Source organism: Lentinus tigrinus (genome assembly GCF_003813185.1).
Source record: "Lentinus tigrinus ALCF2SS1-7 unplaced genomic scaffold L226scaffold_38, whole genome shotgun sequence".
NCBI classification, from domain to species: domain Eukaryota; kingdom Fungi; phylum Basidiomycota; class Agaricomycetes; order Polyporales; family Polyporaceae; genus Lentinus; species Lentinus tigrinus.
In genome coordinates this window covers 76417-99634 of record NW_027137947.1, presented here as the reverse complement: position 1 = coordinate 99634, position 23218 = coordinate 76417, and the positions used below count along the sequence as shown (strand labels likewise).

Genomic DNA, 23218 nt, shown 5'->3' with positions numbered 1-23218 from the left:
TGCAGATCGTCATCGCCGCATCCGTACACGATTGCCATCAGCGCAACCAAACAATGCCCGGGTGCCCCCCTAAAGTGCAGCTAGATGCTCGTATACCTGTTTGCTTGAGGACATCCGACGTCGACGGTCTCCACGATACCAGGAATGAACAAACTAGCAGGCAGAAGCAGAGGCTTTCATTACACATAGCCAAGCCAAGGCCCAGTACTATGTAGGCAGGCTCCAACCAACGAGTCCGTCAAGCATGCTCGTGCACATACGCGATAACATACAGCAGCAGGGATCATGATGAGGTAGCGCAGGAGAGGGGAGGGAATTACGGTGGCGAGGAGATCGGGATTGAGGTCGATGGGGAGGATGAGAAGGGATGAGATGATATAGGATGGACGCTTTTGTACAGGGGAGACATGCGTGTAAGAGGGTGTGAGTGAGGATGAGGACGAGGACGAGGGGCAAGGAGGACAATATCAGATATGGACATCCAGACACGAAAGCATCTACAAGAAACGCGCAACAGGGTACGCGACATAAACAAGAGCAGCAGCAGCAGCAGCAAAGAATGAGACGGACGAGCGCGAGGCCGGCTTCGTCTAGTGGTAGCCAGGCGGGCTGTAGCGGAACTGGAATCCGCCGCCGCCGGGGAAGCCGCTGCCCTGGAAGAACTGCGCGAACTGGCCGGGGAAGCCGCCGCCCTGGAATGGGTTTCCGCCCTGCTGCGACGTCGGGTCGTTCGGGTCGTCGCCGTTGTCGTATCGCTGGCGCAGTTCTATGTTAGACAAAAAGGCGAAGGTCAGTCAGCTTGATCACCATGAACGTTCGAGTGCTAGATAGTGGGGAGACGCACCTGGGTCGCTGAGCACCTCGTATGCCTCGTTCACCGCGGCCATCTTAGCCTCGCTGCCACCCTTGTCCGGATGCGCAACCAAGACTGCTTTCCGGCTGGAATAGGAAGACATCAGAGGGGGACATGTCAGCAGAAAGGTAGTGGCACTCACTATGCCTTCTTGATCGTCTTCGCGTCTGCGTCCCGCGCGACGCCGAGAACCTTGTAGTAATCCTTCTGCTTCGACTGCTTGAGCAGCTTCTGCGCCTTCGTCAAGCGTTGGTGGATCTGTGCATCGCACTCTGTCAGCATCTCGCATGCCTTTCATCAACGCGCAAGACGCACCTCGCGGTCCGACCGCCCACTGGCCTCGAACGCACTCGAGAGCACGCGCACTGCCTCCTCCCACTCCTCCCTCGCAAACAGCGCCTCCGCCCGCCCAATCACACCATCCGGGTCGTTCTCCTTCCCGTCCATCTCCAGCAAGGCGCTGCACCACTGCTCGCCCTTCTTCGCCTGGTTCGTCTTGATGTACGCCCGGCACAACGCCTTGAGGATGACCGCGCGCCTCGGCGACTGGCGCTTCGCGTCGGGCAACTGGATCTGCGGGTGCAGCTCAAGATTCTCGCGCGTGATGTGCTCTTCGAGCGCCTCGTCGAACTTGGCCGCGAAACCGTCGGTCCCGGAGAGGTCAGACCCGAGCAGGAGCTTCATGACCGCACGCCAGTCTTCGTTGCTGAACGACTTGTCGAGGCTCTTGAAGCTCTTGTCGAACGCCTTCACCATTCGGTGCATCTTCAGGCACTTGGGCGAGTCCGGGTCGTAGTGGAGGCATTGCTTGAGCGTGGGCATCGCAGGAGATGGAGGGTCGGTGGGGGAGTTGTAAGGGAAGAGGAAGTAGCCGAGTCGTGCAGTTTTCATCCATAGTGAAGTCGTTGGTGTCGTAAGTTGTGCGAGGCGTCTGCTTGCGGTCAGCACATGGTCAGGAGGCGGTCTAGAGTGCACTCACGAGAGGTCCGCCACAGCGCCCTCGATGTCGCCGGCTGCGATTGAGCAGTCCGCGCGCTGTTGCCGAAGCTTCGCCGAGTGCGACGCGGTAGCAAGGGCCATAGTGGCTGCTTCCACACACGCCTGCCACAGTTTCGCCCGGATCGCCTGTGATATCTTCTTGCTCGCAAGCTCGCCCTCGGTGATCGCCATCATGACCTCCTGCGATGCAGAGTCGCCCTTGACCTTTGTCGAGTATTTCCGCAACGCATCACGCGCCTCCGCAAAACGGCCCTCCTTGGCGTATATCCGTGCCTTCATCAGGTTCGCCTTGTCGAAGTTGTCGCTTGTGAGCGTGAGCACGTGGTCAAAATCTGCAAGAGCAGACGCATAGCGACCGGCGGAGTAGTATGCTGTGGCGCGCTTGTAGTACAGAAGGTATTCCGGGGCGCTCTCTGCAGGCACAGTATGGTCAGCTTTTGCAGGGTATTTCAAGGCGGTGGCCTGCAACTCAAGTCTCAATGAAACGTTGTAGAAGAGAATGCTCCCGGAAGGGATTGTAGTGACGTAGGGCGAGCACAACAAGCGCCCATGGGCGCGAAGCTGTTGCCAACGATTGTACTGCCGTCCAAATCACGAAGACATAGCCAAGCATGTATAGAACGTGGACATCAGGCTCTCACGCAATCGCCTCCATAGCATGCCCTTCCAGCGAGACGTCCCCGCTATTTCGCCCACGGTCCAAGTGCGTGAACTCACCTAGAGCTTCAGAGTATGCTTTCGCAGCATCGTTGAATTGGCCAGCCGTGAGAAGAGCATCCGCACGGTTGATGAGAGGAATGAGCTCCTCGGGGTAGAGAGAAGTGCCAGCTATCTGGTTGCCCTGGGCGTGAACATTGTAGGCGACGCCGACGAGCAAGAGCGGGAGGAAGAGCGATAGACGGAGTAGCATCACAGTCTTCTGCAGTCCAAGTCAGAACGAGAACAGAAGATAGATATAACAGCGCCAGCAAAGGCCTGCAGAGGTATGAGGAGGATGAGGAGGATGAAAGAGAACTGAGCGTAAAGTTCGAGTTAAGTATATGGAACCGGACACGTTAGCATGCTCTGTCACGTGGTCTTACTCGTCTAAGCGCTTCTGACTAGTGGGACTCGGGAGTCGTTACAGCCGTTTGCATATCAGTCTGGAATTCGCGACGCGCGAATCTTTATTTGTTCCGAACAAACATTGCCTTAACGGGTAAGGGAAAACAGCCGGTGGCACCAGCCAGTGTGTCTCCAGCCCCGATCCTGCTGTACAGTGCTGCATATCTGAGGATCTTGCTGCTCAGAAGTGACACACGATTGCACCCTGACCTTCCGAGGTTCAATTTTGGGCCAAAATTCGCCCATTAAGTCCTCCCGGAAAACACGCGAGGTTTAGGTTGTTACCCATTAAGGCAATGTTTGTTCGGGACAAACAAAGATTCACGCGTCGCGAATTCCAGACTGATATGCAAACGGCTGTACACCGGGGGCACTCAGCCGTGTATCCACACGCTACACCTTGAACATACGCGGAACAAAGGACATATGGTGACTAGTGTGGCGCTGATCGTTCTTTTGGAGTTACATCCTGACCAAAAATGGCGCATTCAAAATTTGTTCAGGATGTAACACAATTTCACGATACGTCCACGGTTTGTTCACCGTATGCACACGCTGGTCATAAGCGACCGAGGGTCACCATGTGTCTAGCACGGAACGACTTGTAACACAGACGAGTGCCCCCGGTGTTACTTGCGCTGCTGTGGCACGGTTAGTGGGAGACGCCCTAGGCCGCGGAGTGGCCCGCCCCAGCCGGCTCGACCCGGAAGCCCGATCCTACCCTCGGATTCCGAAGCACTATGACAGTACCTCTCATATTCAAGTTCGGTCAAGCATGGTGCGATGCTGTAAGTAACCAACCATCTCTTGGACTCTGGTACAAGTCATCCCATTGTCAGCTACTTAATTAACTTGTAAGCCTCCACCGTTGGCAGCAGCGGTCAGCCACAGCCATGGCTACGTGACGGTTGTTGTCGTCCCGAAAGATGTAGACCTTGACCTTCCATCAGTATCTCTTGCTCATGACCTCCTCGTACCTTCCAGAGGACCTCACCCGAGCCCTCTCTCGTCTCGTCTTCGCATGCACAGCATCCGATCAGATGACGCTGCGGCTTTTCGACCCAGTCACAGGAAAGCTAGCGAGCTACCTCCTGGTCAAGGTCCTAGACGATGAGGGCGATCTCTCTGTTTGCTCCTCCAACGGCAAGGCTCCTCCACTGCAAGCCATCCTAGACGACCTCATGGAAAGCCTCAAGGCCGTCGTCCGCGAGGAGACCTCGGCCCACGAGACACATCGCACCTCTCATCTGAAGAGTCGGCTGATGACCAACCCTCATTCTACAAGTCGCTTCTCTCAAGCGAAATTGAAGGCCTCCCTCCCAACAGCCCCCGGCGACCCGCCCGCCCGCAGTCCGCCCAAGCAGGCTATCCGGGGCCATCGGCGCTGCGACAGCAAGGTTCTCACCGGTTGTAGGGTCACAGCCGCAGGACTTCCCACCTCTCCACCCTCTGCGCATCCATCGGACGACGCAACCGTAGGTCGGGAGGACGGTAGGGCAGAGAGGCCCTCCAGCGCCGTCTTCGAAGCAGCAGCAGTCGGCGGCGGCTGCGGTATCGAGCTCTCGCTCCCCGCTGAACCAGTCGAGGACACTCCGCCTGCAAAACCACGCACTCCTACGAAGACACCCGCCCAGCGTCGAGCACCCCATGAGAGCATTTCTCCCCAGGCCATCGGGTTCCCTCCGTTCCTGGCCACCTCCACTCCCCGAGCTGTCGCGCGGCACCGCGTTTCGCTCGCTCTCGGAAAAAGCAAGGTTACGGGCGAGTCGGTGGAGAAGGACCGCACGCGAAGGTCGACGCTGCCTGTTCGTGCTCGTGGGCTCAAGCCTAGCTTCGACCTTGGGGCGTTCGATCCTGATGCCGTCTCTGCTGTCATGGAGGAGTCCAACCGGCGGGCGAACGTAGGAGTGGCGCCCGGCCTCTAGGCCTTGGCAGCAACGTCGTTTTAGTGCTCGATAAGGAGTGTCTGCATCCGGGCTTGATCCCTGGGGACTCTACGGCGCTGGTTTATGTTAGCTCAAAGTCATGGTGCATCATCGTTGTTTTTATTCTTCACCCACCGAATCTACTCTGGTGCTAGTTCACAGAATGGACCCGGCGGGCTTTCCAGCCAAAGGTCAGTCTCTACGACACGAATAAACCTTCGTCTCCGCCCGGTCGGTGTGTACTGGAGGTGAGTGTACTCAGCGAGTCATCTCGTACTGACATGAGCTCCCTTTTCCAGGCCGAGGCTAGACCTGACCCGCTGCTCTTTTTGTCGATCCCCACGGGGAGGTATCTTATCGCAACGTTCGGATTTGTTCGGCCGCTCGGATGCACGGGCGCTCGCCAGCAAAACAACACCGCATCCACCCTGCATCCGCCTCGCACCATGTTTGAATTGCCCCGCGCCCATGGGGAAATCCACTGCAGCACTAGCAGGTGGTATGTATGGTAGGCGAGACCGGACTTGACGTCCGACGCCGGATTTACTCGGACTCTTGCATCCCACCACGCCCGAGCTGTTGCGATTCCAGGCTGGCTCCCCGCTGGTGCTAGCGGCACCGACCCCACGGCTCTTCGAGGACGAGTCGCATACGCAATGAGATTTTACGTCGCAGCGCTGGCGTGTCCCAGGATATTAACGTCTCTCCGCCCATCCCGCCTGAGGTACTAGCCCTCACGAACCCCCATGGAACAGCTCTCGACAACGCAGTCACAAACCAAACCTCGCTTGTCTTCTTCCTCCGCCACGGTGGCTTCGAACACAGAGCTTGATATACCCAACTCTTCAGAGAGCCGCAATTCTGAGTCGTTTGATACCCCGCAGGACGCCACACCAACTCCTCACGACGACGACTCGTCAGTATACCTCGTGGACTGGGATGGCCCTAATGACCCCCAAAATCCCCAAGAAGTCCGTCTGTCATATCGGTTGTCATTCTCTGAGCACGCTAACGATATATCACAGCTGGCCATTCTCGAAGAAATGGGCAGTGACCGCCGTCGTCTCCGCCTACACGTTCATGAGCCCCGTATCCTCGTCCATGATGGCTCCCGCGAGCGACCGCATAGCAGAGCAATATGGTATCACCAATACGACGATCGCTGCCCTTCTAACATCGATATACGTCCTCGCATACGGTGCATTGTCTCGGTGGTTATGTCGTTATTCCCGCTGACAACCTCCGCAGCGTTCGGGCCGCTGGTTCTGGGTCCTCTCAGCGAGCTGTTCGGTCGGGCACGGGTGTTGCAGGCGGCGAACGTCTGGTATCTAGGTGTGTGACCATGCTTGCCGCTCTTTCCGGCGGCCCCTCCATCCTCTTGCTGTAGCGTGGAACTTCGGGTGCGCCTTCGCACAGAACACCAGCCAGATGCTCGCGTTCCGGTTCCTCTCTGGGTTTGGGGGCAGCGGGACGTTAACTGTGCGTGCTCATTATCCCGACCTCTCTGCACGCTCCTTCCTGACGTCTGACGGCAGATTGGTGGTGGAGTGCTTGGTGATGTGTGGAGACCCGAGCAGCGAGGCCAAGCAATAGCCGTGTACTCCCTCGCACCATTGCTCGGGCCCGTTATCGGTCCCATCTGCGGCGCATGGATCGCGGAGAAAGGCGACTGGCGGTGGGTGGTGCGTACTATCAGTTCTCTCGACCATCAATACTACTAACCACCACACCCACAACGTGCGCAGTTCTGGGCGCCGACGATCGTCAGCGTGGCGACGCAAATCGTCGGGCTCTTCTTCCTCAAAGAGAGTACGTCCCCTATCGCCTACCTCACTGTGTCGGCGGCTGCTGAGACGGCAGCGATCCGCAGCGTATGCCCCAGTCTTGCTGGAGAGGAAGGCCAAGCAGATCAAGAAGGGCCTTGACCCGGAGAAGGGTCGCATGTACGATGTCCGCACGGTGTTCGCTGGGGCCGACAGACAGTACGTTTCAGTTCCAGATTCCCGACGCTGGTTCCTTACACCCCTCTTACAGATGGAGACACATCGTCCAGAAGGCCCTCTTCCGGCCTTTCATGCTATTCGTCCGCGAGCCAATCATTCAGCTGCTAGGCACATACATGGCATTCGTCTACGGCACTCTTTATCGTACGTCCCTCTTCTGCTGTGACGCTCTTGAAGTCTCACCTGACGCGAGCTCTATCTAGTCTTCCTCACCACTCTGCCTACAATTTTTCAAGGCGTGTACCGAGAGTCCATCGGCATCGCAGGCCTGAACTACATCGCGCTCGGGCTGGGCCTCTCTGGCGTCTCGCAGATCAACGCGCGGCTCATCGACGTCGTATACAAACGTCTCTGCGCGCGGAACGGCGGGGCGGGCAAACCCGAGTACAGGCTGCGTGAGTCACTTCTTTCCAATGTATCGCCTGGAACTCCAGCGGTTAACTGACGCACCGAACTGTAGCCTCGATGGTGCCTGGAACGTTCCTGCTCCCCATAGGGCTCCTCGTCACGGGCTGGACTGCCCGAGCGAGCGTCCACTGGATCGTGCCGGACATTGGTATCGTCATCGTCGGCGCGGGCATGATCCTCAACTTTCAGTCCATTCAGACCTACATCATCGACGCCTTCACGCTGCACGCCGCGTCGGGTGCGTAGCATCAATGCGTGTACTTCCTGGAATAAAACATTGCTGATTGAAATCACCGTCACTGGGCAGCGCTTGCGGCGACGAATTTCTTCCGCTCTCTCGCAGGCTTGGGGTTCCCGTTGTTCGCTCCTTCGATGTACAATGCTCTGGGCTACGGGAAGGGAGATACCATCTTGGCCTGTGCGGCGATAGCTATCGGGATACCGGCGTGCGTACGCCTTCTTTTTACTGTCGAGCCATGTTTTTGACTGACGATTCGTCCGTTCGTTCTAGTCCGTTCCTCTTCTGGGTCTACGGCGAGCGCCTGCGGAATGCAAGTCACTATGCGAATGCGAAACGTTCGGCGTGATATGTTCTGCAGTGCCACGTGGGTATTTACGTCAGAAGAGTTATGACTGCAGGACGACGATGGAACTTACACCATACTATAGTAGTCATCGCCATGGACGATACAGTCCCGAGTCACGACCACCGTCCTCCTCCAAATGATTGCAAACTCAACCACTGCGTAGTATTTACTATAGCACCTGGAGTTAATCATGGCTCTATGAATTCTACACTTCACATTCCTTCAACGTGCGGGACCACATTCTCAAGTCTCGCACATCTGGTGAGTTCCAAGTATGCAAAGCGCTCGGCCGCGTGCCGAGAGCGTCTGCGGGCGCTTTCACTGGTTGCGTCTTCACCACCACGTCTCTTCGTCGACCACCTCGAAATGCACTCAGTTGTAGCAGATCTACCTCTCAGAGTGACCGTCTATGGACTCTCGATAGTCTGCGGAGAGTAGAAGCCGACGGGCTTACATCGTGGCACTGCGCAATAAGCGGACACTCCGAGTCGGAGTTCCACATCGCACATGAAGTTCGAGGCCCATCCGGCTGAAAAGATGGTAATCTTGTGATATTGGGCGTAATGGATCCCAGGGCATGGGCTGAAAGTCGCTAACTCATTGTTCCATTGCAGGAACACCCCCCTATCAGCGCTTCTGCGTCAATTGTGGTTTATCACAATCAGCGAGCCGCCGATAGAACATCAAGCTAACCGGATACAGAGTGAGTAGCACAGCGCGACGAAGTACATGACAGACACTTCCTGTGCTGCATGTTTCGGCTGTTTCGCAATGATCAGTGCCGGTGTCGTTCTTGACCACACATTTCCAATGTGCTGACGTCTGTCTGATCCGCAGCATGGTATATCTACGCATGCCCCGGACTCTTTCACCCACAAGGTGCTGGAGCGGACGCTTCTGCTTGACAGGCACTGCAACTCGTGCACTATGAGTGAGTACGAACTGTCTCTGTCACCCAGTGATTGTCTCACATTCGTCCATAGGTCCAAGAAACGATGGGAAGCCCGGCATCGTTGTCGAGGGAATCGGTGAAGACAAGTTCGCAGAAGCTCTCAGGGCAATGGCTGAGGTAACCAGCAAGCCCAACGTCACCAAAAACCACACGGTCGACATAGAGGGAGCAGTGGATACCGTGTTCATGGCTGTCGACGCGTTGGCGTCTCTTCACCCCGCCATATCAGGTATCGTCTTACCCGTCCATAGACTTGTTCGCGAGGGCTGATTGCTGAGGGGACTCACATAGCTATTAAGGTCCCTTTGATCATCATCAAGAATTGCGCTATAAACCGCGAGAATCGGAGTCGAATCGCGCTCATGAAGCTCAAGATGGCGGAGATGTTGTGCGCACTCTTCGAGTATGTGTATGCTTGACATTCTCATATATTATTCCTGACGTTTCTTCTTTTCTACAGGATCAGGTTCATAGAGGTCGACGAGGAGAGAATTGTGGATGTGGGACATGGGCAGGTCGAACGGTTCTCTGGAGCGTTGACTTGTAGGTTTCGTCAGTTATGTAGGCATATCTTTAGCTGACCATATCATAAGTACTCTGCAAGGAGATCAGTAATACTCTGGTGAAAGTTGGGAACCTCGTGGAACGTTACGCGAAGGAACGATCACTACGTAGGGTTCTGTACAAGCCGTACTAGCTGACTAGTACTGACGGTTTATCCTCCAGGCCGTGTCATTTGGGCAGCCGATTGGAAGGTGAGAACGGTCACTATGCATCGCATTCATTAAGATCGTGCTCATGATTATGTCGGCAGCAACAAATCAAAGAATGCTGCGACGAATGCGACTCAAACAAACAATCCATCGGATACAGGATCAAGGTCTTCACTGCCGTGAGTACACGTCAGTATCTCTTGTTCACTCCGAAAAGAACCAATTCTCGCCGTAGAGACAAGTTCACGACATCTCGAAGACGCTCGCGGAGATCAAGGTGTCGACGGAGATCATCAGTAAACAGTTCGACCCGACCCAACAGAAGGAGCGCCAATTGTACGACGAAATCAAGAAGCGGGGGCTCGAGGGTCGCCTAGACCGCCTTACGGACGAGGAGCTGATCGACCTCGCGAACAAGGCTGGCGAGTCGGGTGAAAACAAACCGAACAGACAGGAACTACGCGATCTCCGCGTGTCCGTCAAGGAGCTCCTGAACAGTTCACTGCGCGGTTTCGAGATCAGGTTGGACATGCATACGAAACAGCTTGACAGAGCCCTCTACCGCCTCAAAAAGCTCCCTACCGATGCACAGCTTTACAAACGAATCGAGGATCCGGTAAGATCCATGCAATAGATATTTGGCAATGGACACTCACTCTGTATGGCATAGGATATTCAGAAGCTGTGGAGGGACTGGGTGAGCACCTGCGATCACACCGTCTATGTCCATAGAATTTACAGATTATCTCTGCACGTCTAGAAATGGTCCGGCTCTGTGGAAGCCAGCACATTCACCCTTAATCTCTACGAGTAAGCTTGCGCTGGCACCGTCTAATCTCACATTATTTCTGATGCAGTAGGTGGTCATAGTTACTTCATCGACCTCACACGCGAGGCCCGTCGGCAAGCCGCTCTCTCTCAGTATACGTTGCAACCGGGGCCCCTCACGATCCAGACATCTCTTGTGGTACAACAGAGCCCCATATCTCCTGTTTCAGACGTCGGTGAAGACGACTTGGGGGACGAGCAGTGCACCACCGGAGCCGACACTCTTGAGTTCTATTGGTGCACCAGATACTTCAGCTTCAGGAACATGTCGATCTTCATGGAAGGTACGCCGATATGCATGAGTGAACGAGTGTCCGCTGACTCATGCTTTTCGTGAACCCGTTATACAGCTATGGATGCGGACGGGAACGGCTTGATCAAGATCAAGGAGGTCAATGAGTTTACGAGAGCCAAGCCACCTACACTCTCGCTCATGGAGTGGATTGCATACCGGTCATATGGTGAGCATCGTGCCTCCCCACGTGGCAGGCCGTTAACCTTCCTACAGGCTGGTTGATCGCGAGCTACCTGTACAAACTGCGCATCCAGTTCATGATCGAGGTCATGCTAGCTATCGACTACGCTCCGCAGAACTGTTCGACGGTTGCAGGCTACTTCATCCAGGTCCCCAACATTCTCAATCTCCTCTCGACCATCCAGACCCCTGTCTTGGAGGATTCGTCTTTAGTGAAGGTTGTTCACACAGTGATGAGTCACCAAGAGAAACAGCTCGAGGATGTTCTCGACTCTCTCAAGTACAATGTAACCGAAGACGGAATCACGCTACTCTCTTCGGTCAATGGTGCCGAAGGATTCGAGATGGGAAGCGAGTTGGAAAGCGTAAGTGATGTCAAGTTCTAAATCATGTTCAATCGCTGGTGCTGACTGAGGGCGATACTCTAGTTTCTTCTGCCCACTCTGTTCTTGCTTCTCTCCCGCCACTACGAACTCCTGAAGTTGAGCGCGAAGTATGTTCTCAACGAAGACGAGATCGGCCGCAATGCTGCTACGTCTATAAGAGTCATTATGAACGCAGTTGAAGATCGAGTCAAGAGTCTCGCCGGTAAGTGTCATTGCCGTTCTGCGTGTGTATGTAGGCTTACTGATCATGATTGCAGACTACTTCCGGAAGATGCAACTTGACGTCAGGCAGAAGTTTGATAGCTTTGCCAATGGCATGGTATGGCAGAAATTCCTCTTCCAACCATGTACACCGCATTGACGAGTTGCATTACAGTATCAAGGGATATACCGTATTCAGACCAGCGCCATGTCCTTTACGCAAATCCAGGATGAAGCTACGGTCCCTCAGAACACTCTGCAATGGCTGAACTATCTTCTCAAGTCCTACGATTGCCAAGAAAACAAGTTATACACCGAGTTGAACACTTCTTCCAGCGCTCTTCGACCGGAACTCGCCCACTATGGCCGCCTGCCGATCTTCGATACGGTTCCATCAGACGCAATTCCTAGACCCGCCCAGGACGACTGTCTCCGCCACGACGACTATGTTTCCCTCGTGCGTTTCAGGGAACAGTACGGCGTGGAGTTCGTACGGTCATGGAATCTTGAGATGGATGCAGAACGCCCTCGTGCATCATTGGCATCTGCCAATATTTCTCAGTGCGTCCGGTAAACAGACCTTGTCATCGCCACGTACTAACTGCTTCTCCAGTAATTTTGTCGGCTGCGACGGATGCGGGTCTGCGGTGACGGGAATTCGCTACAAGTGTGTGCAATGCGAGAGTGAGTACTCCACAAACTCCATCCACCTGCTTATATGGGCCTTATTACCCTCCCATAGACTTCGACTATTGTGACACTTGCCACGCAAATCCGCCGCCAATCCCACCGGATAACTCCATTCTCTCACTGCACAATGCGACCCATGACTACCTCGCGCAGAATCAAGACACTCCGACGTCTATCCTTGATATGATGAGGCGTGGTCTGGCGTCACACGAGAGAGTGGTAGTCATTGCCCTCCTGACACTCAGCATCTTGGAAGCGCATGGGAAAGCTGGGGACCTTGCGACTCTGATCCACTTCTGCTTTGACCCTGTTGAAGATGTTCGCCCCGAAGGAGCTGAACGAGCGGAAGCTTTCTTGGACAGCCTCGGGGAAGAAGGGCAGTTGTGCAAGGAATCCCTGCTGTGCCTGAAGTTGTACCGCAATACTCAAGGGCAGTGAGTACCGCTTTCCCGTCTGTCTCTGAGCGACGATCTGACAAGATGCACCAGTTATGCGTCATGTGATGGGTGCCATGGCTCCATTCAGGGAAATCGCTTCGAATGCATTGACTGCTTTGGTGAGATTCGCCTATTATCCACCTCTAGTCGTTATATGACTAACAGATCATTTATCAGACTTCGACTTTTGCCAAGAATGCTACGACACTCGCGCATACCGGGAAAGTATCGGCGGGCATGAAGTCACCCACCGTTTCGCCCTAGTTCAATACCCCATTCCATGGATGCTTATTCGCCGCCTGTTAGCATGCACTGCAGGGAAGGATTCAGGCACATGGACGAAGGAAACGCTACAAGAATGGCGCAATAACCTGATCTTTCTCAGATCTACGGACAGCTCTGCTGAACCTGAGTACTATGACTCGGAAGATGACGATGAACCGGACCATGACATCGCACCGAACGACGACACTGTACAAGGTGAAGCCGGCGGCACAGCAGACAAGGAAGCTTCCCAGTCCAACGGTGGGATGACAACAGTGAATGAGGGTATGTGCCGTCGCTGTCTCGACTCTCCCAAGCTTTTGATCACTCATGTAGGTTCTCAATGCGGAGACGAGAATGCGCCGACCCCAAACGGCAATGACACAGATTGGGATGGCAATGACCCCAACGAAGTACAGCACACGGATGACAAGCAGGCTATACTCTCAGTCGAGGTCGAAGGTAAGTCAATAGCGGCTCAAGGAGGCGACGTGGCTTGACTAAATGTCCTGTGCGTGTAACGTGTTCACAGTGTCCAACGAGTTGCAAGGTGATGCCGGTGCCGAGTCCAGAACTTGTGACGGTTCTTGCGGAAAGCCTATTACAGGACACACGTATCGCTGCCTATTATGCGAAGGTGAGTTTGAGGAGTTATCACCTCTACTCTGGGCGGTGGATGACGGCAGTTGCCTCCTACAGTGCTTTACAAAACTGTTTCCAGAAATTGTGCTCTGGCGCTATTTTGATAATATCTCCGTAACGCGTAACCCTATTAACATGATTCAATTTGCGTTCGATTGCAGTGTTTCTTGGCTTTCCAACGATATATAATATGTGCGATTTCGATAACTTTGGACCGAGATAATATTCAATCTTTGACCACACCTCCTGGAAACAGTTCTGTAACGGGCACTGATCCTATGTCAAAGTCGGGCTGTTTTGAACTTTTTAGGCAATTAGGTCACATGGTATTGTGTGAATATATTACATAATGTTGAACAGTGCTATGCCAGCTCACCAGCATGCTCAGATACCTCACATTCATACCACTACCATGCCCCTGCCGCTTCCATCTGCCACTGTTGAAACCATCATCTCTCTTGCCCAACAAGGCCTCTCTACCTCTGCCATCAGGTCCCGAACTGGTGTCAGCAGGGGTCAGATCAGCAAAATCCGCTCCGCTCACTGTCCTGAGGTCCCCAAGTCCAAGGGTGGCCGTCCATTACTCCTCTCCCCCACTGCCGTCCGCCGTGCTACCCGCCTCATCGAGACTGGCCAGGCCGATACAGCCACAGAAGTCCACCAAGCCCTCAGGGATACCTTCCTTGGGGATGTCTCTGTCCAAACCATTCGTCGGGCGCTGAAGCGGGCAGGCATGGGGGCTGTTACCAAGAAGAAACGGCCCTGCCTCACCTCAGCACATAAGACAAAGCGGTACGAGTTCGCTCTCTCGAGGAAGTATTGGACGGTGGAGGACTGGAAGAGGGTGATCTGGTCAGATGAGACCAAGATCAACAGGGTGGGGTCAGATGGGAGGAAGTGGGTGTGGAAGAAGCATGGAGAGGGGCTGAGTGACCGCCTTGTGGAGGGCACCCTCAAGCATGGTGGAGGAAGCTTGATGTTCTGGGGGTGCTTTGGATGGAAGGGGACTGGCCACTCCTGCAGGATCGATGGCAAGATGGATGCCGACCTCTATGTGGAGATCATTGAGGACGAGCTGGTCAACTCCATCTACCATTGGGACTACAACATCGACGACATCACCTTCCATGACTTGAACGACCCCAAGCACACCAGCAAGAAGGCCAAACGGTGCTTCAAGGAGAACAAGATTCAAGTCATGGAGTGGCCCCCACAGTCTCCAGACCTCAACCCCATCGAGCATCTCTGGGGTAACCTCAAACGGAAGCTTGCCGCATACGAGAGGCCTCCGACGTCCATGAAGGAGTTGTGGGAGAGGGTTCAGGTGGAGTGGGAGGCAATCTCAGTGCAGGAGTGCCAGAAGTTGGTGGAGAGCATGCCTGCTAGGATTAAGGCTGTGTTGGAGGCCAAGGGGGGCTACACAAAGTACTAGAATATTGGATTGGATCAAGGATCAGTGCCCGTTACAGAACTGTTTCCAGGAGGTGTGGTCAAAGATTGAATATTATCTCGGTCCAAAGTTATCGAAATCGCACATATTATATATCGTTGGAAAGCCAAGAAACACTGCAATTGAACGCAAATTGAATCATGTTAATAGGGTTACGCGTTACGGAGATATTATTAAAATAGCGCCAGAGCACAATTTCTGGAAACAGTTTTGTAAAGCACTGTAGATTGTCTCCTATGCTCCGCTTGCGCTCTGTCGGATGCACCTATTTGGAAATTTGACCCTCCTCACCGTCCCGTCCACGTCATGGAAGTCATTCCTATGACCCCAACTTCCGACGATGGTATCGGGACCGAAAACGTCCCAGCGGTGGATGAGTCCATCACGATGCTTGGGTCTCGCGCAGCATGCACTCCTGTGGATGTTGCACGTCTAGAGGCGAGGATGGACAGCATGGAGGAGAAGTTGAACGATACTACCGCACAGATGACCGCACTTCTCGCGGGTATCGCGGAGCTACTCGCTCGGCTTGACACCTCGGCATCTCCATGATGTTTTGACTTTCCAATTCCGGCATGATACATGTTCATGGTCAGGGTACGGAGAAGTACTATCCGAGTTTTCTCTTCGCTGTTGTCAATATATATCCGTGATTCTAAAGTCACTCTAGGATCAATTCGCTTCACGGCGATCCCACCAGGCTCTAATTACTACGAGCAACCAAGCCTCTTTCGAGTTCGAGCCAAGCTGGAGTCTCTCTCCGCAACAACTTGAGGACGATTCAAGCCATCTATTGTCAAGTAAAAAGCCGAGATGCGAGCGCAGCGTTCAGAAAAGCGTCCTGCAGAGACTGCTTGTGATTCCTTCTCAGCATTACTCGGGCGACATGCAAATGATCACACCATAGTACTAACGTCCTCGGGACCTCATCTAACGAGCGTCTAAAAGCTTCCTTCTCCCGCCGTCATCTCGCCGTGGTCTGTGAGCTCGTGCTTGGGCACCGGACGGTGAGGTGGCGTCGCCTTACTCACCATTTCAATATCACCATCCACTTGCTCTTCAAGCTTGACCTCACCCCCGCTGGCACGTTGCACCTCACCTACTCTGTCTAGTCTTCCTCAGCAGTACCGGGAGTCCGTCGGCATCGCAGGCCTGAACTACATCGTGCCTCTGTCTGGGCCTCTCTGGTGTCTCTCAGATTAACGCGCAGCTCATCGACGGCGTATACAAGCGTCTCTGCGCACGGAACGGTGGAGCGGGCAAACCCGAGTACAGGCTGCGTGAGTCTCCTCTCCTCACCCAACGACAGTCCAGCGGTTGACTGACAAACTGAATCGTAGCCTCCATGGTGCCTGGGACGTTCCTGCTTCCCATAGGGCTCCTCGTCACGGGCTGGACTGCCCGAGCGAGCGTCCACTGGATCGTGCCGGACATTGTTGGTATCGTAATTGTTGGCGCGGGCATGATCCTCAACTTCCAGTCCATCCAGACCTACATCATCGACGCCTTCACGCTGCACGGCCCGTCGGGTTCGTAACATGTCTTCCTTTCGAGACTCGGACATCGTGAATCTGATATCATCATCATCTGGCAGCGCTTGCGGCGACGAATGTCTTCCGCTCTATTGTGATGGGCTTCGGGTTCCCGCTGTTCGCCCCCTCGATGTACAATGCTTTGGATTATGGGAAGGGAGGCACCATCTTGGCCTGTGCGGCGATAGCTATCTGGATACCAGCGTGCGTACACCGTCCTTTTATTACAAGTCGCGTTGAGCCATGTTTTTGATTGACGATCTGTCCGTTCATTCTAGCCCGTTCCTCTTTTGGGTCTACGGAGAGCGCTTGCAGAATGCAAGTCACTATGCGAAACGTTCGACGTGATTTCTGTAGCACCACGAGGGTATTCACGTCCGAAGCGTCAGGATTGCGAGACGACGATGGAACTTGTGACTTACACCATACTACTGCTAGTAATCATCGCCATGGACGATAGGAGTCTTCCTACTACACATCTGGTTTCAACTACCCCCACTGGCACTGCGGACACGACATACCGTACACCGAGTCACTCTTCACATGTCCCGCTCTGTGCGGTTGAGTGCTTGCCAAGAACCAAGCATGTTGTTGTTTTACAGTGTACACGACATCAAGACAACTCGGCAGCCCGATGCGTCTCCGTACCAGCGACAAGCGCGCCGGAGTAGTCGAGTATCGTAATGGCCCGGTGTCGACAACTTTCCTGTATGACCCTCTAAAGTCTCAAGGCTGTAGTCCGAGATGAATCTCGGTGGCAACAGTATCAGGGGACCGGTGTGTCGGCCTTCGGTCCTGCTTCCACAGTAACTTTGGGTCGAACTAAAGGGAAGCCTTCAAGAGTGACATCGGCAAACGGGGAGTTTTAATATACGAGCATGAAGGTGAGACGAAAGCCGGCATGAACATGCAGACGCCCGTATGACCGACGGGCGTCTGTACTGCCATATATGAATTCGTCGGACAGAAGGACATCTATATACTTCCGTCTGCTAGTCCGGTGCTCTGTATGCAGTTGTATGAGCTCGTTCCACTGGGACGAGGCGTTGCATATGTATATATCTATATATCTGCCAATACCCCATGGCCAGGCTGGAGACAAATGTAGCACCATGCCCGCGCGTTCAGGCGGGCGCCTACACCTATTAGGAAATGGCATCAATTTACCACGCGTGCCTTTGACAGCTCTGCCTTTTCGAGCAGTCAGCAGTTGCCCCAACGTTCCTTCCTCCCCAACCACCACCATCGTGCTCATGTGTTGTGTCTTCTTCTTTCCCCGCCCTCCGCTCCCTTTCAGTCCCCGTCATCGGCAACAACTTTGACATGCCTCCCAATCCGAACTGCGACAACCTCGCCCAGTACACATTTCCTCCGCCGACGTTCTCTCTTACTCTGTCGACCCCTCCTCCGGCATCAACGAACCATCGTCACCTTCATGGGCAAGGGTGAGGCTGTATGGCCCCCATATCTTGAGGCTGGTCTCGTCAAAGGTGTGTTCTTTGCTTCTGAGCCGCATCTTTACATGCATATATGCGCCATTCCCCCTCCACCACGTCTTGACTATCCGCTTGTCTGACTATATGCGCTTGTCCAGGCCTTGAGAAGTACCAACCTGGTGAGTCCATGATCTCCCGCTCCTTTGGTCGCTTCCCCATGCGCAACAAGTCACCGGCAAGAGGAGGACACCGAAGCAGGTAAGTTCCCATATTCAACAGCATTTACTCGCCTGACAGTGCAACGTTTTCAACGGGGACTCCATATGTACTGCCGGCAGCCACCTCTCCGGTGAGTGAAGGCTGTTCTTCCCGCTCACGCATGTATTCAACTATTGTCTTCACTAGCCGGAGCTCTACTCTGAGCTGGACGACGTTCAACTGTTCCCTCGACGTCTCGAGTATCCTCTATGCACGTCGATCAATTACCAGCCATGTGCTTCTTCGCTAGTGGTGTGTCCATCTGTCGTCTTGCATGTACCATTCGTACAAACTGACCTTCGCATTCACAGCCTCATCGTCTTCTATCCATCTCTCGCTGTCCCTTGTTCGTTCCCCACACAGGCTGCTTGCTCATCGACGTCTTTGGATTTCGACTCTCTCGTCGACTTACTGGCTTGGCTTGCTGACGTGACTCTGCGCTCTCTCCGACTCTTCTGCGGTGCTCGCTCCGATAGCTACATTACTTTCTTTGTAATTCAGCCGCACTTGAATACATTGTCATATTTTCTCGCCTCTAGCCTGGGCTCGAAGTATGAATTCCGAAGTGAGATTGCACCCGGATCGTATTGACATGTGCTACCCTCCATGCACCATCATATCGGCCTTGCCGCATGCTATATGCAACCGTCCGATTCGTTTGAATGCATTCATTAGTCTATCCTTCTCGCGCGGCTTCATACAGATTCACGTCCTTCTTGGACGGTATCATACAGTGAAATACGGCCCCATATAACATAATTTGGCTCCCTGCAATACCCCGTTGGTCTGCTATATAGTAACACCTTACGAAAATAATCTTGCAGGTAAATATGGCAAATATATTACTCTATATACGTCTACATAGAGGACCCCCGGTTTGCTGATGGACCGACATCTCCTTCAGTTGAGAGCAATCCAGGAAATCGTCCACTAGTGCGTGCAGGTCTAGATTGAGGATGAATGGCGCCATACGGTCGTCTTGAGGGCGATCCAAACCTTCTATCGTCAAGTGAAATGCTGAGAGTCGCGAATACTCTACCACAGTGGCACGAAGGGCCTCCTGTAGAGACAATTTGTGATCAGTTTTCACTTGAATCACTTGGGCGACACACAGATCGACACTACTCACCAGGGCTTCCTCCAGCATCTCGTCTTCATCATCCTCCGAACTCGTATACACCGTCACCGTCAGCGTCAACTGGAGGACTCGCAGGTGTGGATTCCGTGACTCGAACAACGCGGCCATCCATTCTTGATTCAGGACATTCTCGTTTGAAGTCAAGAACTGGGGGCCCAGCTGCAGATCAATGGGACGTGCGTCCGAGAGAATAGTACGGAGTATCTCCGCGTCCATGTTATCTCCATTCTCGTGCATGAGGACGACATGAGGGATGGGATAGAGCAGACTGAGAAGGTAGAGATCGCGGGAAGGACCCTCGAAGCAGTTTAACCGCCACGAGCCATGCTTGAGCTGATAGGCCCTGTTTTCCGAGCTCAAGTCAGCGTCTTCAACCCAGGGGGGAGTACGGGTCACTGCGAGGGCTGTGGAGAGTCGGAGTAGATTCGGGAACGCGCGAAGAAGAACTGAAATGTAAGGGAACCACGGGCCTTCGACTGCGAGATTAGTGAGGCGAGGGTACACAACGGTTCTTCCTAGAGCCGTGAAACACCCATTCTGAAGTTCGAGGGATTCCAAGGTATCCTTTGAGTGTTCGAGTAGAAGCGTGGGATTCAGATCTTCGACTCTGATGCCGTTTAAGTGCACATCCTTCTTGAACGAGATGGTCGCGCTGGTCAACGGAGAGCGAAGTGTCTTCAGCAGTTGCGCGCCTCGTAGACCGACGTCGTCTATAGATATGGAATTGAGCGTGGTCACACTCGCGATCGCTTCTGTCAACCTCGAGTCGGCACGTAGGATGTCTTCCGACTTTCCCAGCCAGAGTTCACGGAGGCCTATGTTCTCCGCCCTACCGAGCTGAACAAAGAGCTCGGTGAGCATCTTTCCCGTCTCGCTTGATATTCCCTCTTGCAGTCCGTGTCCGAGCCAGAGCTGACGAAGAGAGGGAAAGCGGAAGGGCGGGTCTGCCAGCAGGAACAGGATGAAGGACACGAGTTTCCTTTCGGTGGAGTGCCAGTGTGAGTTCTGCCTGAGGAGATGCCTGGCACCCTGCCTATAAAGCGCATGACATGTCTTCATCATGCGCGACTGGACCGTAATCTCTGCGAAAGTGATGATGTGGAGAAGGACGTCGAGGTTCAGTTTGGGCCGTGGATCCACTAAACTCTTGAGGTCAGGCATCAAGCAAAAGACGAACACGTCGTGGACGCCACTCACTGTCTCCGAGTTATACGCCACTATGGTCGAGAAGAGGAAGGTAAGCGAGGAGGAACAGGCAGGCCACTCAAAATAAACTACCTAGCACGAGACAAAGGTGAATTGCCACCATCGGTAACCGTGACCCCGATTGGTGACGCCACCTGCAGCCCAATGCTCTTGCGATAGGAAAGTTATAAAGGCGCATGATGGAGTCAGTACATAGCCCTGTCACGATCATGGCTCTTCACGCCATGCAACCGACGACACATGATTTTCACTAGTACTGCAATCGCGTGAACGGACGTTCGCACATACGATGCGAGCAGGAGAACGCAGGCGTACCGTGGATTTCATTGTTCTTTCCGGGTCCTTCTAGGCTTCGGTTGCGACGACTCGTACTCTCGGACACTCATAACATGTACCACACCGAGTGAAGACATTTTGAAGGACGAAGATGGCCCAACTGCCGTCTTCGCCAACGTTTCCATTCAGTCTCAACGATAGGATCCATCAAATAAGTTCTGCGCATCATGGTTGCGTATATACAGCGCCTTCCTCCACGCGAAAGACGGAGTTACCTGGACAAAACTGCGGATGCATTGACGCTTGGGCATTCTACCGAACGTATAGTGCTGTCGTCACCTGTGCGCAGCGGTCATATCTCCAGGCAGATTCAGCAAGTGAACACAGCGGGGCCTGTGAGCGAATGAGTAACTCGTGCACATCCGATGCCACCTCGTTAGGGACTCACCTGGAACAGTGTAGCTCGGGAGCGTCTGATAGATGTTGATCTTAACGCCTGTAGCGTGCTTCCGTGTCAGTAGTCGCTCAATCCGCACAAGAGCATATGTCCATACCGGGGTCGGTTCCCTTGTAAGCCCCGGGGAACGACACGGTGGCAGGCGACTTGGCTCCGGAACCACCCGTAATATTGATCTGGGCGCACTCCATGTAGAACTGAGCACCGGGATAGTTGGATGCGGCATGGAGAGCTACAGCGCAAACATCCGCGATTTCAGTCACTAGAGCATATATGACAATCGAGCGAGGAGATTCACCGATAATCTCGTGCCTAAGCAGATACTGCCCTGAAGCGATGCAGCTCGGGATGGTGAAGGTGACCTTCCCCTTGTTGCTGATCAACCGATCGACGCCCCAAGTCTGGTCGGACACAGTCAGGCCGTCCTGGTAGATCTTGAACCACTGGAGTCCGGTGACGCTACTCTGGGTCGCATTGGGTATCTTCGCCCTACCCAGGCAAAACGATCAACAAGGACCAACACCAAGGCGAGGATGAAATGACCAATAACGTACAAGTAGGAGATTATGGGTCCCTTATGGCTGGCATCAATGGGATCGGCAGGATCGTTCGCGGTTTGATTGAGGGTATGGTGCCACTGGGCAACGGTATTGCGTCAGAGGGCTCGCGCCGGCGAATTCCAGCTATGACTGGGATTTAGCGGCACACACCTCAGCCGTGACTGAAGCTCCGGCTGGGACATTGATGACCGCCGTGGAGACGGGCTGATGGTATGGGTTGATACCTGCACATAACGTTGAGATAGACTCAGAGAGTTGAGATGCGGTAGACAGGCACGTACCTCCGTTGCAGATGATGTCGTTGGAGGTAACGTCCGTGATGGGCTATCCTCGTCCTACGGTGAGTAACAAGTAACTTGAGCTTGCGCAGACTTACCCCGTCATAGTCCGGTGCACGGATGCCGGTTAGTTCACCTTGGTCAACACCATTGACATAGAGCTTCTGGAAGATTGTATGCGCGGACACGCATCCCGAGAGGAGCAATGCCGTAGAGAGTGTAAGGAGCTTCATGGTGTCGTATGTCAATCGATGGCAATGCGACAGCCTTTTATACCCCACGGATTTCCTTGGAACTGGGAACGCATGTCGTCACCGCACCGAAGAAGGAGACACGGGAAGACATCGGGCGCGAGCTTTTGCAGAGGCATCACCGACGGCTATGCGATGACGCACACGCGAAGACTGTCTTGCAATTTCTATGGTCAAAAAATTTTATAGACGACATCATCTGAGGACCAGAGAAGATCTAAAGCAAGCGGAGGTCAGAACACGTGAGGAGTACTTTCTGGAGGTGGTGGTTCGCGACATACCTATAAACGGTTGCGCAAGCCGCGGCTAGCGCGCGGTTGATTTGGCAATCGAAGCGCCGATGGGCAGGGCAAAACCTCGCCTCGAGTGAAGCAGTATATTACAACGCGGCATCAACGAGGCCGGTATCAGACACGTACAAGATGGGATAATGATAGTGCTACAACAGCCAGAGCTAGTACTCGTTGGCCAAGAGTGCAAGGTATAGTACTAATGGAGCCTCGTATGGATGGGTATGATTCAGTACTTGTTCGCCGCAAGATATCGCATGATCGTCAGCGTAGTCAATATTTCTATCGGGCATTCGTCGTCTCAGAAAACTTCCTTCACAGAACAGAACAAACGAGAAACACTCACCAAGCGCAAGGTGCGTGAAAGGTTCGTAGATGGTCAACATGTTGCCCGACGTGTTGTACGCGGGCTTTTCGGGGGGCTTCAGGCTGTAATGCGCAACGACATAGTCGCGAGAATCAACACACTGCCAGTGATTGCGCCAGCGCGTGGCAGTGTGTCAGTGCGAGCTCGAGCAGCCCCAGGGGGGGGGGGGGGGGGGGGGGGGGGGGGAGATTAATATATAAGCCAGAAGCTCCAGGTTTTTCTAAATTTACGGCCTCTGACATATTTTTATAG

The 23218-nt window shown here is 53.9% G+C and overlaps 10 protein-coding genes across 10 annotated transcripts in view; 6 read left to right on the top strand and 4 right to left on the bottom strand.

Annotated features, from left to right (window-relative positions):
• Window positions 1-155: 155 nt before the first annotated feature.
• L226DRAFT_538964 (uncharacterized protein) lies at window positions 156-2889 on the bottom strand. Its single transcript, XM_067681600.1, has 6 exons — window positions 2570-2889; window positions 1833-2265; window positions 1169-1784; window positions 996-1111; window positions 845-939; window positions 156-766 (listed from the first exon to the last, which is right to left on the bottom strand). The coding sequence occupies exons 1-6, from the start codon at window positions 2760-2762 to the stop codon at window positions 591-593; spliced, it is 1629 nt and encodes a 542-aa protein (XP_067530891.1). The 5' UTR covers window positions 2763-2889; the 3' UTR covers window positions 156-590.
• Window positions 2890-3713: 824 nt separating this feature from the next.
• Window positions 3714-5198, top strand: L226DRAFT_229672 (uncharacterized protein). The gene is made up of 3 exons (XM_067673076.1): window positions 3714-3744; window positions 3941-5129; window positions 5181-5198. Exon 2 carries the CDS (start codon window positions 3997-3999, stop codon window positions 4879-4881), a length of 885 nt encoding a protein of 294 aa, XP_067530890.1. The 5' UTR covers window positions 3714-3744; window positions 3941-3996; the 3' UTR covers window positions 4882-5129; window positions 5181-5198.
• Window positions 5199-5575: 377 nt separating this feature from the next.
• On the top strand, window positions 5576-8156 carry L226DRAFT_229658 (MFS polyamine transporter). Its single transcript, XM_067673075.1, has 12 exons — window positions 5576-5852; window positions 5907-6079; window positions 6130-6213; window positions 6269-6360; window positions 6417-6563; window positions 6627-6690; window positions 6752-6863; window positions 6916-7028; window positions 7088-7279; window positions 7345-7530; window positions 7600-7738; window positions 7804-8156. Exons 1-12 carry the CDS (start codon window positions 5821-5823, stop codon window positions 7877-7879), a joined length of 1410 nt encoding a protein of 469 aa, XP_067530889.1. The 5' UTR covers window positions 5576-5820; the 3' UTR covers window positions 7880-8156.
• A 621-nt stretch (window positions 8157-8777) lies between these two features.
• On the top strand, window positions 8778-13713 carry L226DRAFT_538962 (uncharacterized protein). The gene is made up of 23 exons (XM_067681599.1): window positions 8778-8810; window positions 8863-9060; window positions 9123-9234; window positions 9292-9374; window positions 9425-9502; window positions 9558-9586; window positions 9646-9723; window positions 9780-10160; window positions 10215-10241; window positions 10305-10354; window positions 10415-10656; window positions 10723-10833; window positions 10881-11212; window positions 11276-11435; window positions 11491-11552; window positions 11610-11995; window positions 12048-12118; window positions 12177-12558; window positions 12613-12680; window positions 12739-13110; window positions 13162-13287; window positions 13358-13462; window positions 13525-13713. The coding sequence occupies exons 1-23, from the start codon at window positions 8807-8809 to the stop codon at window positions 13569-13571; spliced, it is 3504 nt and encodes a 1167-aa protein (XP_067530888.1). The 5' UTR covers window positions 8778-8806; the 3' UTR covers window positions 13572-13713.
• Window positions 13714-14416: 703 nt separating this feature from the next.
• L226DRAFT_423503 (uncharacterized protein) lies at window positions 14417-14587 on the top strand (the record flags this gene model as incomplete). Its single annotated transcript, XM_067674605.1, has 1 exon — window positions 14417-14587. A coding segment is annotated over one exon (171 nt), but the record flags the coding sequence as incomplete, so codon positions are not given.
• A 1289-nt stretch (window positions 14588-15876) lies between these two features.
• L226DRAFT_538960 (uncharacterized protein) lies at window positions 15877-16959 on the top strand. The gene is made up of 5 exons (XM_067681598.1): window positions 15877-16197; window positions 16258-16352; window positions 16407-16446; window positions 16512-16653; window positions 16728-16959. Exons 2-5 carry the CDS (start codon window positions 16263-16265, stop codon window positions 16795-16797), a joined length of 342 nt encoding a protein of 113 aa, XP_067530886.1. The 5' UTR covers window positions 15877-16197; window positions 16258-16262; the 3' UTR covers window positions 16798-16959.
• A 726-nt stretch (window positions 16960-17685) lies between these two features.
• Window positions 17686-18369, top strand: L226DRAFT_538958 (uncharacterized protein). The gene is made up of 3 exons (XM_067681597.1): window positions 17686-17939; window positions 18044-18234; window positions 18291-18369. The coding sequence occupies exons 1-2, from the start codon at window positions 17885-17887 to the stop codon at window positions 18145-18147; spliced, it is 159 nt and encodes a 52-aa protein (XP_067530885.1). The 5' UTR covers window positions 17686-17884; the 3' UTR covers window positions 18148-18234; window positions 18291-18369.
• A 621-nt stretch (window positions 18370-18990) lies between these two features.
• L226DRAFT_616204 (uncharacterized protein) lies at window positions 18991-20442 on the bottom strand (the record flags this gene model as incomplete). The annotated part of the gene is made up of 2 exons (XM_067686877.1): window positions 18991-19203; window positions 19273-20442. The coding sequence occupies 2 exons, from the start codon at window positions 20440-20442 to the stop codon at window positions 18991-18993; spliced, it is 1383 nt and encodes a 460-aa protein (XP_067530884.1).
• A 523-nt stretch (window positions 20443-20965) lies between these two features.
• L226DRAFT_514588 (glycoside hydrolase family 61 protein) lies at window positions 20966-22329 on the bottom strand. Its single transcript, XM_067678419.1, has 8 exons — window positions 22157-22329; window positions 22062-22104; window positions 21931-22004; window positions 21775-21857; window positions 21519-21709; window positions 21318-21452; window positions 21212-21259; window positions 20966-21156 (listed from the first exon to the last, which is right to left on the bottom strand). Exons 1-8 carry the CDS (start codon window positions 22289-22291, stop codon window positions 21134-21136), a joined length of 732 nt encoding a protein of 243 aa, XP_067530883.1. The 5' UTR covers window positions 22292-22329; the 3' UTR covers window positions 20966-21133.
• A 499-nt stretch (window positions 22330-22828) lies between these two features.
• Window positions 22829-23218, bottom strand: part of L226DRAFT_525996 (uncharacterized protein) — a gene marked incomplete at both ends in the record, with an annotated part of 937 nt that continues 547 nt past the window's right edge. Inside the window, 2 exons of the mRNA XM_067679022.1 lie at window positions 22829-22881; window positions 22946-23066. Of these exons, the coding sequence (XP_067530882.1) occupies window positions 22829-22881; window positions 22946-23066 (174 nt within the window). The remainder of the gene's footprint in view (window positions 22882-22945; window positions 23067-23218) is intronic.